We start from the raw sequence: 18,363 nt of genomic DNA on the forward strand, positions 1-18,363 counted from the left end.
ACACACCTATCCTACTTTGATCTGCTTTAAAGTCATGCTTTAATCAGAGGAAGACGTAAAGAGAGTTTGTTGTGATTAGAGCCGGTGTCGATGGGGTGTCAACAAAACCATGTGATCTCTGCAGCGGAGTTATTGCGTAATGTACCGCCACTGTATATTTTGATGCAAAATAATAAGCAGAAAAAATAAGTAAACATATCTTAGTCAAGAATACATTGTCTGTCAGTGTCTTTTAAAATAATATAATTAAAATCTAATAAAAGGATGGTGCTGCTGTGGAAAATGTGTGTTTTCCAGCTAAAATATTAATGAATTAAATGTAAATAGAAATTATTTTTTTTTTAAATTTTACATATAAATGTTTGGTTTTCATCGTTTTGATTGTGGACCAAACATCAGCCACAGTACTGGTTGTCTGTTTATTCAAAGTTTATTAAAATATAAATCATAACAATCACAAACACTGCTCTTCAATCGACCTTTGAATAAACATATGTGTAGCTGATAAGAAGAACAATTCTTGAGATGTAAACTCCCATCTGGTGGGTAAGGAGAGTAGGGGGTTAAGGTGTCAGGAAGTGGGGGGAGCTGGGAAGAGGGGATGCTTGACAGGGCAGAGGGAGACGAAGGATGGGAGAGGAGATTAAGAGAGGTCGAAGTTGAAGAGAAAACAGGGGAGCCTCCTGTCCGTTGTCCCCTCGCTCTTCTCCTTCTCTATCTTCTTCCTTTCTTTCTTTTTCATCTTTTCCTCCTTCTTCCTTTCTTTCTTCTCCATCTTCTTCTCCTTCTTCCTTTCTTTCTTCTCCATCTTCTCCTCTTTCTCTTTCTTCTTCCTTTCTTTCTTCTCAATCTGCTCCTCCTTCTCTCTCTTTTTCCTGTCTTTCTTCTCCAGGTCCTCCAGACAGGCGCTCTCAGCCTCCATCTCCTTCAGCCAGGTGTTTTCAGCCTCCAGCTCTGCCAGACGGGCGTTTTCAGCCTCCAACTCCGCCAGAGAGGTGTTTTCAGAATCTAGCTCCTGGTTCTCCGTCTCCGAGTCCTGGAGGGCTCGGAGGAGCATTTTGCTCATGCTGCACTCTTGTTGCTCATCTCCTGAGCTATTGATCCTCTCCATGTCGATTAACAGGTGCTGCAGTGTAGCAAGAAGGTTTCTGTAGAGTTTTTCCTTCTGTAGCTGTGTGAAAAAGTTTGTTGTGTGTGGTTCCACTGACAAAAATTTCTCTAAAATAGTTGAGCTAATTTGCTTTGATCTGTTTCATTCTACAACACACACCTATCCTCCTTTGAACAACTTTAACGTCAGACTTTAATCACAGAGAAAGACATAAAGAGAGTTTGTTTTAATTAAAGCCGGTGTCGATGGGTAGTCAACAAAACCATGTGATCTCTGCAGCAGAGATATTACGTGATGTACCGCCTCTGTATATTTTGATGCAGAATAATAAGCAAAAAAAGTAGATACATTGTCTGTCAGTGTCTTTCAAAAATATATAATTAAATCTAATAGAAGGATAGTGCTGCTGTGGAGAATGTGTGTTTTACAGCTAAAATACAAAGGAATAAAATATAAACATAATTAAGCTTTTTTTAAATATAAATGTTTGTTTTTAATCATATTGATTGTGGACCAAAAATCAAAAACTGCTCTTTAATCGGCCTTTGAATAAACATGTGTGTAGCTGATAGGAAGAAAAGTTCGTAAGATATACAAGTCACACACTGACAGAGATTTCAGTGTAGCAAGAAGGTTTCTGTAGAGTATTTTCTTCTGTAGCAGTGTACAAAAGATGATGTAGGTACATACCAACAGGGGTGGAGAGTCAGAGGGACAGAGAGTTGTCCCCCTTGCAAAATAGCAATGATCATTTTAAATAGACACGACGGCTGAAACACAATATGATGCGTCAGACACGTTGCTTTAATTCTACCACTTAATAGAATAAAACACATTTATATTTAAGCAGACTTCAGATTGTTTGCTTTACTTTAAAGTGGAATCTTGAATCTAACTTGGTAACCTTGGGGTGCAGCTGCGTCTTCTAATAACCGACTTTCAAGCCCTTTACTTAACGGATGCTTAGCTACTGTCTTAAAAAATGAAATTTTCATTCATTTTTAATGTCAATGGTAGAAGGAAGAAGGAGACAACATTATTTCCATTATCCATTCCAGTCAATCCGGAAAGCTTCCAGCTGCTCATAGAGCTCAGATGATTCCACCTGCTGGTCATTGGGAAAGTACACAGTGAACCTATCGATGGGCTGTAGTGGCTACTTTTGAATTTAATTCAGCATTTTTACAATTATAGCTCAACAGAGAGAAAAATAACACAAAAACTGAAGGGAAAAGTACATAAAAAAATTCAAAAGTGCAGCATTGTTAGCACATTGCTGTTCAGTAGCATCACTATGGTACTGGTGACAAGAGCTAAAAACCCTTGCAAGCACTTCTCCAGTCCCTGCACCCCATCATCGACGCCGGGCTCTGTCGTTTTCTTCAAGTACTTCTCAGAGTAAACCATGTAGAGCTCCACACACCTCCTTGCCTTCATCTGTCCGATCAGTGCCGGGTAGCCGATCTCCAAAATGCTGACTGTATCTTCATCAGAAGCTGCTTTTCTGAGAGCCTGTGGAACTGGAGGCACAGGTTTGGCTTCAGATTCAACAAGAGGCCTTTGAGTTGAAGGTGAAGAGGTCGAGGTGTTCTCTGCGGTGCTGCTGTTTCTCTCTGTTGTGTTGCTGCCGCCAGTATGTGGTGCAGCAGCTGTGGTGGTGGCTGTGGAAGTAGTTGTGGTGGTGGTTGTGAAAGTAGTTGTGGTGGTGGTTGCGGCAGCTGGGTTGAGTTTGGGCTTTCGATTCTCCACTGGCAGAAGGTCTGTTCTCTTCATGCACGAGTCCATGAAGCTGTCGTAGGTCTGAGGGGGTTGGCTGTACCTGTAGTCTCTGCCATAGTCATTGGTATCAGTAGACCTGACTCCATATCTCCTGTACATGTAGTGGTTGTAGTAGTACTCCTCCTGGGGGCTGTGGAAGTTGAAGTGAGGACGAGGGAACCTCCCCAGCCCGTAGCCCAGGGCCATTCCTGCCATGGCGCCTCCAGCTGCTGCCACCACTGCACTGCGCCCAAACCCTCTGGATCTATCTTGAGGATAAACGCCCATCCCCTGAACTGAGTGGGAAAAGGGAGAGCCGCCCCTCCCGCCGTGGCCCCCATATCCAAAGCTGCCTCCATAGTGAGGGCTTGGGATTTTGTTGTTTGGGTTGTAGTTCATGTATCCACCTGGATACCCTCCATGACCACCATACCCTCCATAACCTCCTCCATATGGGTAGCCCTGTGCAGGGTAACCAGCAGCTGGATAGCTTCCTGCTGGGTTTCCCGGCTGATGGGGGTAGCCTCCTTGGTAAGGATTGCCTCCAGGTCTGTCTGGCTGCTGGGGGTAATCTCCTTGGTTGAACTGTTGTTTACCCTTGGACTTGGTGTCCACATTGGTTTTTGTTTTGGGAGTCTTTTTAAACAGATTAAGCCCTAGTCTTTTCTTGGCCATGGAAAGATGAATGTTGAAAAGAAGAAACAGGCATAATGCAGCGATCACAGTCAGTCTCATGTTTGCACTGCAGAGGAGGCAGGGAAATAGACGTGAAGAGAACAGTGAAAATAGGAAGGAAAAAATAATTACATCATTAAAAAACAGTCTTGTTCTCAAGAGCTATCGTGGGAAGTTAATGTATTTGCACATTTCTACTGAACTGTTGACACGCACTGTAATTATATTGAAAGAAATTTAAATAGAACACATTATAAAAACTCTATTAAATTCAAGAAATTCTGAATTTTCTGGATTAATCATTTTGCCTACGAACAAGCAGTGACAAACACCAGCGCAGACTTCCCATGGCCTGATTAAACACATATGAAAAGGAGTTATATTGTTAATAAAATGTGTTTTCTTCTATCAACTAATCAATGAAATGACCATTTGTTAAAGGTCTGACACAAATGGAACTACATCATGCTGCACCTGTTTTAGCCAATGGGTTCAACATGAAGCCAAAGGTCTGAAATAGCTGATGGGTTTAAAATAGCACAGACACTTCAGACTGAGCTCAGTGATGGCAGTGAAATGTTTGGGATCCATGTTGTTTTCAAGGCTTTGTGCTTTTAGGGCCTCTGACCACCTAAAGAAACACAGTAAGTAGTGTTTATGCATGACGTCATAAAGGCTAAGGGTAGATCCCTGAGAGAAAGTAACATTCTTAAAAATGAGGGTTTTAATGACCCACTGTTAAAACATTTTCAGAAAAAAGTTCCCCTGATAAAAGCTGTATACATGACAAATGATCTGAACAGTGACTACTCATTAACACATGGATACACACACTGCGGTAAAACCAGCCGACACAGAAATTCTACTGCACTCATATACTGACATTTATGGTAAAGGCATCCAAACCGCCCAGTCAGGCGTCGGCAACGGAGTACTCCGAGTACTGACTTGCTGTCGGTGCGTCGCCAACACTGCTGTTTCCTTCTTTAGATCACGTAGGTTAAAAAACTATTTAACTGCCCCCACTCCCCCTCCTGCCCCCTTCGTGGGTCAGGTATCTGCAAGATTCATTGAAGCTAAAGTAACAGCAACATGGAGTAAAAATACTCCAATATAAGAAGAGAAGTATTAACAGATTGTGACTAGCATATAAAATGCCCAATTAGTGTTGTGTTATCAAAGCTTCGTAACTGGATTTTAAAGGGAGTTGGTCATGGTGGTGCCTTTTTAATCAAAGCATATTTTATAAATGTGTTAATAATTTAATCTGAATACAATCTAACAACTGTCTATTTTGGTCTAGTTCGATATGTATATTTACACACAAACACACACATATAAACTTAGAAACATACGCACACTCACACAATGGAATCAAAATCAGTGACATCTGTGACACCAGCAACAGTTTACATCATCAAACAATATGATGCTGCTGAATGAGAAGGAAACAAACACTGGTCCATTAGTGGACAGAGTAAGTGATGTTAATTAGATGAGTTGTATAAGATTACATCCTGTAACTGTAAGAAGTTTTCAGAATAGGTGTCAAAGCAAAAATATGAAACAGAGTCATTGCCGTTTGCTTCATTGCAGCACAATATTTTAATCAGGCAGTACACAGTACTGCAGCCATCAAACAAATCAGGAAAACTTCCAGATCAACAACATGAGACGTCTTTCTCAACCGGTCGGTGACATGTGCAGTTTCAGAATAACTCAACACCTGCTGAAAATCCAGTTTTCCTCACATTTAGATCACAGGGACCTCACTGGTTTACTTACAGGTTTGTTTGTATGACCACAATTAAAAACCAGATGGATGTAGAATGCACTGAGTGCTGATGGCTGTGGTCAGAAGTTAAACTGAGCTGAAACGTTCAACCAGAGGAAGTGGAGGGGAAAAACCTGCTTTTCAGCCTGGTGTTGAGTCACCCGTTAAAAAGCACCATTTGTTTCTAAAGAAAACTGCTATAAATGCTGCATGAATCAGTTCACATCCACTAGAATCCTCGGGAGTAATCAGAATCCAGAAAACACAAAAGGTAAAGCAACTCGTCTTTTTTTAAATATATATTTTCTTGATCTCCTTCACACCACGAGTGGAGATCTGACTGAAAATGTTTTTCCATCAGCATCAACACTGGCGATTATAAGGAAAAAATTTGGATTTGGATTGAAAATTGGATTTAATGGGAAAAGGGGACATTCCACTCAAAAACAAAATGTGCAACAGGGCGCTTTCAAACTCACTGAGGTCGAATGATCAAAGTGCAAACTGACAAAATAAGAATCGGTTCTTTGATGAAAAATGCAAACACAAGCCCAATCGCCCTTTAACCTTAGGCACATATGTAAAACCAATCCTTTAAATCTTCATTAGCCATCAGTGTGCTTAAGAAGGATAATTTATGGCCTCCACGTGTGGGTGGTGCCTATGGATAAATAGCTATGAGCAAAAATTATGGAGACACAAACTTTCATCGAGCTGCGACAAAATGAGTTTGTCGATGTCAGATGTATGAAGGGGAATGAGTGGGTTACAAACACACACACATATCTGTTTCTGTACAGTACACATCTATGCAGTAAACCTTCAAATAAATCCTTTGGGTCATATAGTGTATTGTTACAGCTTTGAAGGAGGACAGTCGGGTGAATCAGTCATAACGTTACACACTGAACTCTTTTAGTCCCACAATAACAAAAATAACAATCTCATGTGTGGCTTCAGGGTTTGAGCTTCTCCCCCACGTTAGTAGTTTCTTTATGGATAACATCAAGCATTTACTCTTTTTAGATTAGAGAAATCTTAGCATCATAACATTAAAAACACAATCCATATATGCAAATAAAACGTGTCATTATTAGTTGTTTTTTTTGACAGATTGTCTGTTCAGTGGTTTATCAGTGGGAGAAGACTTCACTTTACCAGTCACCTCTGGGTTCAAGGAGTGACACCTCTATTTATAACATCCCTGTCTTCATTTGCTAATTAGAGCAGCAAGAAACTACACTATGTTCAGAGGCAGGGCCAGTCTGCATCAGCTGCTCCACCTGCTGACTAAATGAGATTATGACATTCTGCCTGAACAGTTGCAGGTTCAGAATGTGCCGTCTTCCATGCTACTTCAGCATGAAATTGGGACACAGCTACAAAACCGAACTGTTCAGGAGAACCCGGGTAACTTCTCTTTCGTCCTGAACAGGAGTTAAAATTGCAAATAAAAACAAAATAAAACTGCCAAAAGAAAAACTGTCCAAACATTTTGGAGACATTAGGCCTTTTTCTTAGCAAACTGTACAAAGCTGCTGCGATGTAAGACGGGGGAAATATACAAGATATTTACAAATTTACAGGAGGGGGAGCAGGAAGAGGAGGAAGAGGAGACCCACTAGACTCTAAGGAGACACACTCAAACAAGACGACTGACCAGGATCAGCCATGGGCAGTTTGAACGTCCCTCCTTGGACATTAGGTCAAACAAACTCATAACATCAGTGGGCTGAGTCCAGTGAAATCTCCGGCTGGTCTGTCTCTAATGGACAGTGATGGAGAACGGAGTGCACAAACGTGAGAATAGATGGTTGCGGGTTTGAAGAAGCCGCTGCTGAGGCGAAGCAGACCTTTCCTGGTGTTAACAGTGAGAGTGATGAGAAGCCAATGCGACACCTGGATGAGTTGTTTCATCTGCTGTTTGTCAGACACTCTTGAATGAGAGGTTTTACAGTGGAGCTTTAAATTAATTGAGGTCTGCTGAAATATAAACTGTTAATGGCACCATCACTCCCCCTCCCTGAGGACACCGGTCTGAGCAAGTCCATCTCTCCTTCAGTCCAGAGGCTCCCGCTCCTCTTTACACACCGTTGGCACTCATCTTGCTCTTCTGGGAAACCTCTGTCGCTGCTTTAGCCTGTGGGACACACGTCACGTGGATTAGTTTCACCACAATATCCAGAATTTCACCTTGAAAAACTGTCAGGTGTGAACCAAGAGGATTCTCCCTACCCTGTCTAGTGCCCCTGAGCAAGGCACCTTACTCCCCTAACATCTGCTCCCCGGGCGCCATACACGGCTGCCCACTGCTCTGTGTGTGTGGCACCAGATGGGTTAAAAGCAGAGGTTACATTTCCCCTTGCATGAGTGTGCCTGTGCATGTCTGTGCATGTGTGTGGGATAAATAAATGTATCTTAATAAAATTCATTTCCGGTGAAGTGAACTGCACAGTTGGAGAATACACAAACCCTCATGTCTCTCAGAGGACAGAATTCAGATTGCTAGTTTTAGTATTTTAAAATGTATTTGACCAATTGAAGTCTTTGTCTTCAGCCTTATATCTGAGAAGGAAACACACCCTAATATGAGGAACAGACGTTTAAAAGAAATGACAAAGACATAAAAGTGTCAGTCAGAAAACCAACTGAGTGTGAATAAAATACCTTTTTAGAAAAACCATGGCAACAGACTTTAAATGTTATTTGATGTCAGTCAGTATCTCTTTAAAAGAAGATGATGGTTGGTTTATATAAAAAAAGAGACTCACTGACAGGTCTATATTTAACAGCTATTTTTAAATCCTCACACAGTAACTTGCTGATGATCAGTTCCTTTCTGGCCAACGCTTTCTGCAGTTGTGAGTATGACTCTGTCAAAACATATTTCTTACATATTTATTCTGCATGGATAGATTACTGAACAGGTTCCCAACCGGTCTCTGTACATAACCCATTGTATGCGTGTGCTTAATGTCCCCAGGAATAGCTTCTGTGAGAGATTAGCACATTAGGAAGATCACGGCCAGGAAGAACTAACTGGATTCTGAATCAGTAAATCCCTCACTGGTTTCTGTGGGTAACAGATAAACAACTGTGGGTGCTCACCTGAAGGACTTCAGCAGCTGTCAGTGGTTTGTCAGAGATCACAGGAGCCATGTCCCTCAGCTCCTCCACCTGCAAAGATTCACAAGTTATTAACATGGAAGAGTCCTGCAGGGTTTTGTGGTTCTTCTACACAAACTCCCCCTCAAGACTTTCTTGTATGTAAATAAATAATAATGGATGAATAGAATCCAAATTATATATTGATTCGTCTGTTAATTTCAAACAATCTAGTTGATAATAAATAATTATTTTTACTGAAGAAAAATGTTTAGACTCTAGCTATAAAATCTCCAGAGGATTAATTGTCAATTGTTAGTTTTGATGTATTTGCTTTGTTGGGAAACGTTAGACAGCTTGATACTCTATAGGGAGCTATTGGAAGCAAACCTGTTATCTTAGATTTGTGAACCAACTAGAAAAAGGAGCAATAAAGAAAGCAAATAAATGTAAGTCCCTGCATGCACAACTATTCCTTACAGAATTTGGAGAATTTCCTCAACCAAGTTTTCCAAAATAAACAAAGAACAGTTCGGATCAGTGACTGAGAAAACGTTTTGTATATGTGATTACAAACAGCTGCTCACTTGCACTCATATGAAAGTACATCCACTGTTGTGGCAGAAATCTATTCTTTACTGCAGTTCTGAAGTTTCCCCTCCACCATCTAAACTCCTCTCCCTCTGCTGTGTTTTAGGAGAGCACTGACCGATCGGTCTTTGATGATGAGAGCAGGGTCGGCCAACATGTCCGCACTGACTGAGGCTGAGCTTGTTTCTGTGATCTCCACAGGAGCAGGAGTAGCTTTCTGCAAAAATAACAACAAAACATCTGATAAGAAGACTAAAATATGAATAAACAAATGAAAATAGTCATTACTAATTAAGTGAACAGTGAGCAGTAAGTGAACTAAACAGTTTTTGGTAAGGAGAGCCAACACAGAGCATCCAACAGTAAGAGCTGTACCAGTTACTTCAGAGCTGGAATGAGGGAATGTGAAGAGGTTTGTAAGATCTGAAGTATATTGTAAAGTTCAAACCTCTAGCTTAGGAACAGGTGGGATGACGGGGGGTTTTGGTTTGAGGTCAGTCAGGTACATGGCTCTGGAGAGCAGCAGCAGTGATGGAGGAACGTTCTCCTTCAGGTGCAGGTCCAGCCACTGATGGACGAGAAGAACATTTACTTACGGAGATCATCAACAAGACATAAGAGGTTTGCCTCTTTAACGTGGCATATTTTGCAATCATGCCTGCTGGTACATGTAAAGACATTGATTGGTATTAATCTTATTTATCTTTTGTTAGGACACAGAGGTCGTCACTGGTCCAATAGCTTTTGCTTCACTTAAAAAAGACATTGCATAATTCAGTTGCTCACCTGCTGAATCTGCAGACGTAGCTGATCGGTGGTGAGACCCAGAGACCTCATCCCACGACTACGACACGCTGCCTGTAGTTCTGACACACTCATAGCTGGCACGCCTTCTGCTGCAATCATCTGTGAAGACATGAGGAGAGGGAAGTTAAAAAATGTGGCACAGGTGTGACAAAAGCTTCACAATAGGAGGGACTGCAATGACTCTTTATCTGGAATAAATTCACTGTCACAGGACAGAAGAGGACACTTTCTTTAAAGTGGTGAAGTAGTCGACAGCACAGACAGTGTTACAACATATTTGCATTAATGGACTTCTAAAGCATGTTTGCCTGAAAGACACAATTCTTAAAACTGGTACACTTGTGACAATAGATAGCAGCTGTAAAGAAAAGAAAACTTCTTGTCCTTTGTCTCACCTCATCGTCTGCTTTGATGGTCCTGAGCTGCATCATCAGCTGAAAACGCAGCAAGTTGTTGGTGCCAATGGGCTGCAGCTCCAGCAGTTTGCACAGAGCCACCAGCTGGGGGCGCTCCAGGTGCTCCAGAGTCAGTTCGTCCTCAAACAGCTTCGAAAACCGGACAATGTCCTTCGTGGTGGGCTGCTCGCCTGTGCCTCGGACCTGACAGGGACACACAGATGTCACTGACTTGAAGCAATGAAACCACCCTGGTCGTGTAGCCATGGTTAACCAACTGGTTACAGTTTGTTGTTGACTGTTGCCGGCTGTATTTTACCTTTTGAACGTATGTGGAGAAGCGCTGGGTTTCATCATCGGTCTGAGCTTTAGCCTTGTTTCTTCGGGCCATCTCAGCGATGGTCTCTTGGAGAAACTTGGCCAGTTCGAGCTTGGCAGCCAGACCCTTCTTCTGCTTCTCCTCCTGCAGGAAAAGGGGAGAGGAGATGCAGGTTAGATTGAACAATATACTGTAGTTCACATACAGCAACAGTGTGATCTACTCACTTGCTTCACAACCTCTATACATTGTGTTTATTACATGTCTTCTATGGTTCAATATTACACAGTTCATGTTTTAAATGTGGCGTTATGAAAATCCCTGGCTGAGCAGTCATCAGGACTATTGTTTTTTTTCCTTCATGTTTAGGTTTTTCGCACAGACATATACTGTTATGCTTATGATTTTGTTTTATAGAAAGGCAATAAATAAAAACTTCAAAAATATAACTAAAATATTCATATTATAGATATTTTTAATAAGAATGCAGTTATAAGTCATGTAACAACCATTAACTAAAGAGGACCACATATATTTCCTAATAGAAATCATCAAATAAACACTAAATTATGATATATAACAGGGACATTTCTCTCTGGTATCTTCTGCTTTGTTTTCACCAATGTATTATGATCTAGTATCACAACGGGCTGCTATTTTAAGCTTCAAATGCACAGGGGCTGGACACCTCTGTGTTGACCAGGAGCATGAAAGCATATCTGTGAATCACTCAGCCGTGCTCCAGCCCGGCCAGGGAACATCACATCTGATAGGCCGACTAGACCAAGTACAGAAACCTGCTGTTTCTCCCCTACAGTAAATGTAAAATTTGAAAAACACATAATTACTATATGATCATGAAGTTATTATAATTACAGATACAACCGCCCAATCAATACGTTTTTAAAGGATTTGATCCAGTGTTTATAAAGCTTTGTAAAGCATTTTTGCAGGAGTGATTCATGTCACGGATCTGTAAGTCAATTGCCATGATAAGACAAGGTCAGCTGCTTGCACGGCCAAAGGTTCTTAGTTAAGCAGCCACAGGCACTACTGACGAGTTCCATAATCATGAACCCTGTCATTCAGGAGCCAGGGTTTGTGTGTGTGTGTGTGCGCGTGTGTGTGTGTGTGCACGTGTGTGTGTGTACATATCCACATGCCTTTTTGGATTCCGTCTCAAAGGTGGAGGGCAACATCTCTGGGAAGAGTTTTAGGAACACGGGCAGAAGAAACTCCATGAAAGGAACGATGATAAACACAATGAATGGCACCAGACGGAACAGGTCAGCACAGGTCCTCAGCAGCTGTAAACACAAAAACAATAACAATGCACGTGAGTCAGTATTCACACCGGGGAAGTCCTGCCACGGCCCAAGTCTGTAAGATTCATTACACAAGCCCTGACGCTCTGCCAGTCCTCATCTAAAATAGCCCAAACATAATTTTACCATGGCATGTGCACAGCTTGAATCCCTGAGCCTGCCTGCATGCACTAAAACATCAATCAGTCAGTCAGTGACACGTACTGTAAGAGAGCTTTTTCAATGAGCTACCACTGTCTTAGCGTTTGAACAGTTTACAATCACTTACAGTGGAACTGCTCAGCAGCTTTTTGTAAAAGCAACTAAACAGTACAGGGAATAATTGTCTGAATTAAAATAAATAAATAGAAGCTACAGCTGAACCACCAGGAGATGTGTAACACTCAGCACATTTGAAATATCTATCAAACATGTTTGAAGAATGTTATATTGGGTGTTCTAGAATCTGTTGGGATCTAATACCTATTGCATTTTATGTACATTTCATGTAAAGGGGGTGATCTTTCCCCAAAACATACAAAATAATGAATTTTATAAAACACACGATCACGATCAATCACAATTGAAGTCTTACTTCCCAGTTTGAAAATGTATAGTGGAGACCACTCAGCATTAAACCAGCCCATTCCAGCTTCCACCATTTAAAAAGACCCAGGCAGATCAAACAGGGGATCTTAAGTGTGCGCCTCTTAAATCCCAGATCTGTGGCTTGGTTCAGAGAACAGAAAACCAGTCTGCTGATGGAACACACTGAACCTGCTTAATCCTGAATAATAATTTACAGACAGGTCTATTTAAACAATTCCAGACACAACTAGTTACCTGCTCTTACTCACATTTTTATGAGCTCTGGGACATAATGTGTACATTCCTTATTGACAGTCAAGGGTGTGAAACATTCACAAGGAACACTTGCGTAATTTCACACCCGTTTTACATACATGAGTGCAAGAAAGAATTGGAAACACACTTCAATATAATGTTTGTGTATATATCATAAGGGGGTGATAAGTCACTGCCTGCAGGTCGGCTGAGAACGACATTCCCATCATGACATGCACACAGATACTGTGGAAACTACCAGTGTTGGGATGAGTATTGCTGCAGGGGACGGCCCGCTGACGCTGCCAATGGCCAGTCGGACTATAACAGATGGGTAAATGTGTTTGTGTGAAAACAAGAGGGTGACTGCAACAGCAGTGCATCAGCCCTTTACACAGCTCCAACAGGAAGTATCAGCACAAAACACCAACTTAGAGATAATACTGTGTGCAGTTTTAAAAAATTGGTCGTGCATCTGTGGTAGGATAAATTAGACAATGGTTGGCCACCACAGTCTCTAGGATAATTCACGTGAAAACGGCGGCAGTACAACACTAAACTCCAAAATAACCATAATGGTTGAATAAACAACTCCCAGACAGTGTCAACAAAAAGTGCAGCGGATCAATCCCCATAATGAACTCAAACACTACTAACCTACTTTAACATCTATGGCTCATCATATGGCAACAAATCATGAAGATGGATGGAGAGAACAGCTGCTATCGCAGCTTACTTCTTCAAAGTACATGACCCTGATTTTAATTGGGTTGGTGCCAGTTTGTATATAAACTGTTAATTTACAGAGCAAATGCCAAATGGAGCTGTCTGGAAATTAAATGACCTATTGTATATCAGGAGATTTTGGTCATATCACCCAGCTTAAGAGAAAATAAAACCTGTAAAATGAAAAATACTGAATAATCACACCCCATAATATACATTAAACTTCTCTTACCCTTCTCCTCTCCCTGCGTGAGAGCAGTTGTCCATGTAACAGACTCCACACCATCGTCCCTGCAATGTTTATGTCAATGCCAAGTAGCCGGAAGCCATTGTAGTAATGCTTCAACTCATCCACAATCCTCTGATACAGAGACTTTTTCGCGACTGCCTTCTCCTGCACAGGTGGAGCAGTGGCCGCTGTGGTGGTGGTGGATGCTGGAGTGGGAGCTGACGGGGGCTGAGTCTGGGGAGCAGTGGACACAGGGTCCTTTTTCGTCCCAGAAGAAGCATCCTGGTCAGCAGCTAATGGAGCCTTCGTGTCCTCTTGTTTTATATCCTGGAGCCAAAAACCTGAGCTGTGTAGCGAACGGGCGAGCAGGGCGGAGCTGTGGGCGCGTCCGAGGGCGTGGCCTCGGTAACAGTGGGGATAGCCATTGCGGGAATGCCTGAGTGGGAATGAGGACAAGAGGTGGCGAGGAGGGTCTATGTGGAGATACGCTTTGGTAGACAGAGAGGAGCAGCTGTTCCTCTTGGATAACAAATATGATCCCCTGTTGACAGAGGCAAGAAAAACTGGTTAGATATTACTTCATATTCTGCAAGAAAACGTGCACATACCTACTCCCATATGTACCTGATTACCTGAAATGGTGTTATTACTAAAACTCAAAAATGTATATATATCTAAGAGAAGTAGAAACAGACAGATATGGAGTTTTGGGGGTTGATGCCATTAACAATACTATTTTCAATACCAATATATTGCCTGATAAATTAATTTTTAAAATCATCACCAGAACCTTATGGCAAAGAAATGTAATTAAGTCTATATATTTTACAGTTTACCCAAAACCTTTATTCTAAATAACTATAATTAAAAAGAAAACAAATACAAAGAGTAAGAACTTGAATTAACAAGATAAACACTTTATGAAAAATGTGAATCCTTTCAGGAGTGCATTATTCTGTGAAATACAAGTTTCACAAACAGATCAGCCGATCTGCAGATAAATCACTTGGCCTCTAACAAGTTAGTTTTGTTCCCTGATATTAACAAAATATTGTGTCTACCTGTATCTTAACACTATGATACAGGACAGGAGTACATTAAAACAAAACCTCAGAAGAGTTTACCTTAAACACAAAGTTCAGAATATAAATAAACTGCTGTCTGAACCTACTGGTGAGGTCAGAGAAGAGAAACAGCTGCTACTTAAACAAACTGAGCTTTTGGGTTGTTTCGACTCAAGTGGCCCAATCTCTGATCCTTTGTGTGTCACTGGGGTCAAAAGGTCTCACAGCAACAATCACAATGTAGAAAGAGACATGCTGTGCTTTTGATTCCCCTCCCCTGTAATTGCCGTCACTGAACTTTATGCAGAGAACTATTTGTACATTTAGTACGTAGTGCTCCAGCCTGCTCTGCGTGGCCAGAGATCTTCTTACACACAGACACATGTGGGACTGCGTTGCTTACTAACCTTGATCTAGTGACTGCCACGATCACCTGGTGACTGAAGACTGCCATTGTGGGTCAAGATTACAGGATTCTGTTAAAAAAGGACATGAAGAAGGAGACAGGGAGGGAGAGAGAGCAGACAGGTGTCAAATTACAGTTCATTCACATGGGGATCTGCTACACGCGATCTGGAAAAATACAGAAGCTGCGACGCTGAGCTCAGGATCTGCAAGTTCACAGCGTGAGAGACACAATAATACAAAACATTAACATGTGCACAACAAGGCCATGTTGTTCAAATCGTAGCCTGTGTGAAGACTGATCCATCTGGATGAGCGGAGATCTGATATCTGTATCTGGAAATTAGTTTGTGAATGACAACATTACTTGTTCACGATTCAGGCTAAATGTCAACAAGCTAGTATTCATTCGATTTAACGATTTGTTGCTTGGACAGTTTAAGGTCGTTTATAAACCAGCTTCAAAACCCACTAAATCCAGAATCATGTCACGCTAGAAGTTAACATTACGATCGGTACAAGTTACCATTACGTAACAACACATTGACGACAAGCGTGACACATGAATTACTCATCAGCCCCGTTGATCTGCTGCCTTGCACACAAACAAACACAAACATTACACAAGCCCCATGCTTAGGTTCCGCCAACGATAACACGGAAGACTTTTAAACTAGAGGCTAAACTCAGGGAGGGAATCCCGCAGCGTTTCGGTGTTTTTCCACTGACGTAGGCTAACCACCTAGCTGCTAAATCAAAAAGGTCCAAGCGATATCAAACCAGGGTGGGGGGGCAGTAGATAATTTACCCATAAACAAAACACAACACACGCAACACATTGAATGTCACTGGTGCTAAACTAGCATCGGCTCGCGGCTGCCCTAGTAGCCTAGCTTAGCCCGTTAGCTTAGCTTAGCTTAGCCTGCTGTACGCTAAAGCTAACCAGTTGAAAATGGCAGCTCACGCACCTCCAGAGTCGAGGACCCAGCTATGGCTGCTGCTGCTGCTGACTGGGCGTAGTGAGGCTTCTCGGTGGGAAGTGAACACCGTGATCCATCCACAACAACCGGCCGAGGGCGACAGGAGCGACGAGAGAAGCGACCGACGTGACGATAGACCCATTCACGGAGGGTACATGGTGTCCAGCCCGGATCCTGGGACCTGTCGTGTTGGAGTCCGCTCGGTGTGCACAGCCTCCGCAGGCAACTGCACTGGAAGGTCAGGTTCCTCTGCACATGCGCGAAGGAGCTGCGCAGAGGAGCCAGCAGAGATCATCCGATCACAGAGCAGCAGTCACATGGGTGGGGGGGGGGGGGGGGGAGGAATGAAGAAACTCCACCTACTTCTCATGCAAGTGGGCGTGGACCGTTTCCTGCTGTGAGTTCTGCCTGGAGCGTCTTTGACATGGGAGCGATTGCAAATGAAAGACACACAGAGACAAGTTAAATGATCACATGTGCACAACGAAACACAACAAGAGCCACAGAAACATGACCGTGAAGATGAACAAACATCTGCAACGACACACAATGATCACTAACATACTCACAGTGTGATGGAAAACTATTCCAATGGCAATAAAAGCACAATTACACGATTGTAATGACAGTTACCTGCAATAAATGCTGAAATGTGCAACAACGAATACACAAAAGGTGCAATGACTATAAGATAAGATAAGATAATCCTTTATTAGTCCCACAATGGGGACATTTGTAATACTACAGCAGCAAGAGTCAAAAATAGGCATCATTAAGTAGTGATAAGTAACATGCAATATACTAAAGTGTAGGGAAAATAATAATTATATATAAAAAACAAGAAAAATATGTGTAGTGGTAGACTATGTACGGTGACTGGATTTCACATCAATCATTGTGTTGCAAAGACAGAATGAATATTGGACAGTTAAGAGAGTTATACTACACATACACATGTACACACACTCCATACAGTCAAAGTTTTTACTTCTCTTGCAAAGAATTTCCCACTCCACCTTTAAATGTGTTAAGTTTTAGTTTTGTATTCTTATTGGATTTACTTTTTTATCGTAGGCTCCCTCTACTTTGGTTTTATTTTAATTTAACTATTGCCCTGCTGAGCTGACCTGTTTCTTCTTGTCCAACACCTTTCATTGCACTGTTGACCCTGTGTTTACTTAGACCAGGCATGCAAAACAGGCCCAGACACACAATATGACATAGATAAGATGATCTTTTGTTAGTCCCACAACAGGGAAACATGGAGAAGACAGAAACCTACAAAGAGACTAAGAGCTACTACAGATGCTAAATTAATACAACGATTAAAATAACCACAAGGAGACGCAAAGTGATTATAAAGCAACAGAAAATGACTACACAATGACACAACGCGACTATAGAAAGACACAAAGGGACCAAATAAGCACAAAACATAGGCACCAGACACAAAACAATCCCTACAAGAAGATAAAGCTATCATAGTGACATTCAAAATGACACAAAGAAACACTAAACAGTTCAAAAGAGACATAACACAACCATAAATACAAAATGACAACAACATCACAAAATGGCCACACAAAGATGCAAAACAACCACAATGAAGCAGAATGTAATGATATAATCTGACATAAGAGGGGTGGAGGACCTTTACCCATTCTTTTTAAATAAAAATGAGTCCTGTATTTCTGTATTAAGACAAATTTAACATATTGATATTGAAAACAGATATCCATGATTCCAAATCAGGACTTCTGACCTGGGAAAACACATAGGGAACCAGTGGCCCTACACATTCACTGTGATGATCCATGAGTGTTGTGGATGTTGTATTTGTTCAAATGTTTATTTTTTTGTATGTTGTAGTGTTTCAGTTGTTTTCGGGTTGTATTTGAATCCAGATGCAGTTTCTCCTTTTATTGAATGAGGGCTAATAGAGCTACAGCTGCCTTCTTGAAGGTTAAAATGCTCTCTTTTTGTCATAATTGTTTTAGAGAAGTGTTTGATTAATTCATCTTTCTTCGTGGGACTGAATTTTGTTGTTGGATGTTTAGATATGGTCCCCAGGCTGATATTTGTCCTCCCCTGCTGTTGGCTGCCTGCAATATTTGTGGTCTGAGGGAAGAGAGACACAGTGAGAGTTTTGTTTTTAATATTTGCCCTCCTCTTGGCTTCAGATCAGGCGAGGAGGCGTAGAAAATTCAGCCAGAGACTCTGGTGCCAAAAACATCTGCATCAGAGTGGGAAGAAAAATCAACACAGTTATTTAATACT

At 41.6% G+C, this 18,363-nt stretch overlaps 2 protein-coding genes across 2 annotated transcripts; both read right to left on the reverse strand.

The window, feature by feature from the left end:
* Window positions 1-2,359: 2,359 nt before the first annotated feature.
* Window positions 2,360-3,544, reverse strand: LOC133002149 (uncharacterized). The gene has a single exon (XM_061071912.1). It carries the CDS (start codon window positions 3,542-3,544, stop codon window positions 2,360-2,362), a length of 1,185 nt encoding a protein of 394 aa, XP_060927895.1.
* A 1,575-nt stretch (window positions 3,545-5,119) lies between these two features.
* Window positions 5,120-16,329, reverse strand: letm2 (leucine zipper-EF-hand containing transmembrane protein 2). The gene is made up of 11 exons (XM_061071203.1): window positions 16,075-16,329; window positions 15,109-15,177; window positions 13,641-14,178; window positions 11,699-11,842; window positions 10,536-10,679; window positions 10,217-10,420; window positions 9,801-9,920; window positions 9,463-9,582; window positions 9,133-9,231; window positions 8,427-8,495; window positions 5,120-7,458 (listed from the first exon to the last, which is right to left on the reverse strand). The coding sequence occupies exons 2-11, from the start codon at window positions 15,153-15,155 to the stop codon at window positions 7,402-7,404; spliced, it is 1,542 nt and encodes a 513-aa protein (XP_060927186.1). The 5' UTR covers window positions 15,156-15,177; window positions 16,075-16,329; the 3' UTR covers window positions 5,120-7,401.
* Window positions 16,330-18,363: the final 2,034 nt, after the last annotated feature.

This window comes from Limanda limanda, chromosome 5 (genome assembly GCF_963576545.1).
Source record: "Limanda limanda chromosome 5, fLimLim1.1, whole genome shotgun sequence".
Classification (NCBI taxonomy): domain Eukaryota; kingdom Metazoa; phylum Chordata; class Actinopteri; order Pleuronectiformes; family Pleuronectidae; genus Limanda; species Limanda limanda.

Bases quoted from the DNA above. Each gene is read 5' to 3' on its own strand.
- LOC133002149 (XM_061071912.1), bottom strand. From the start codon at position 3,544: ATGGCCAAGAAAAGACTAGGGCTTAATCTGTTTAAAAAGACTCCCAAA.
- letm2 (XM_061071203.1), bottom strand. From the start codon at position 15,155: ATGGCAGTCTTCAGTCACCAGGTGATCGTGGCAGTCACTAGATCAAG. The intron at 10,680-11,698 runs GCATGTGGATAT...CTTTTCCTGCAG, and splicing joins TTGAGACGGAATCCAAAAAG to GAGGAGAAGCAGAAGAAGGG. The intron at 10,421-10,535 runs GTAAAATACAGC...TGTCCCTGTCAG, and splicing joins TCTCCACATACGTTCAAAAG to GTCCGAGGCACAGGCGAGCA.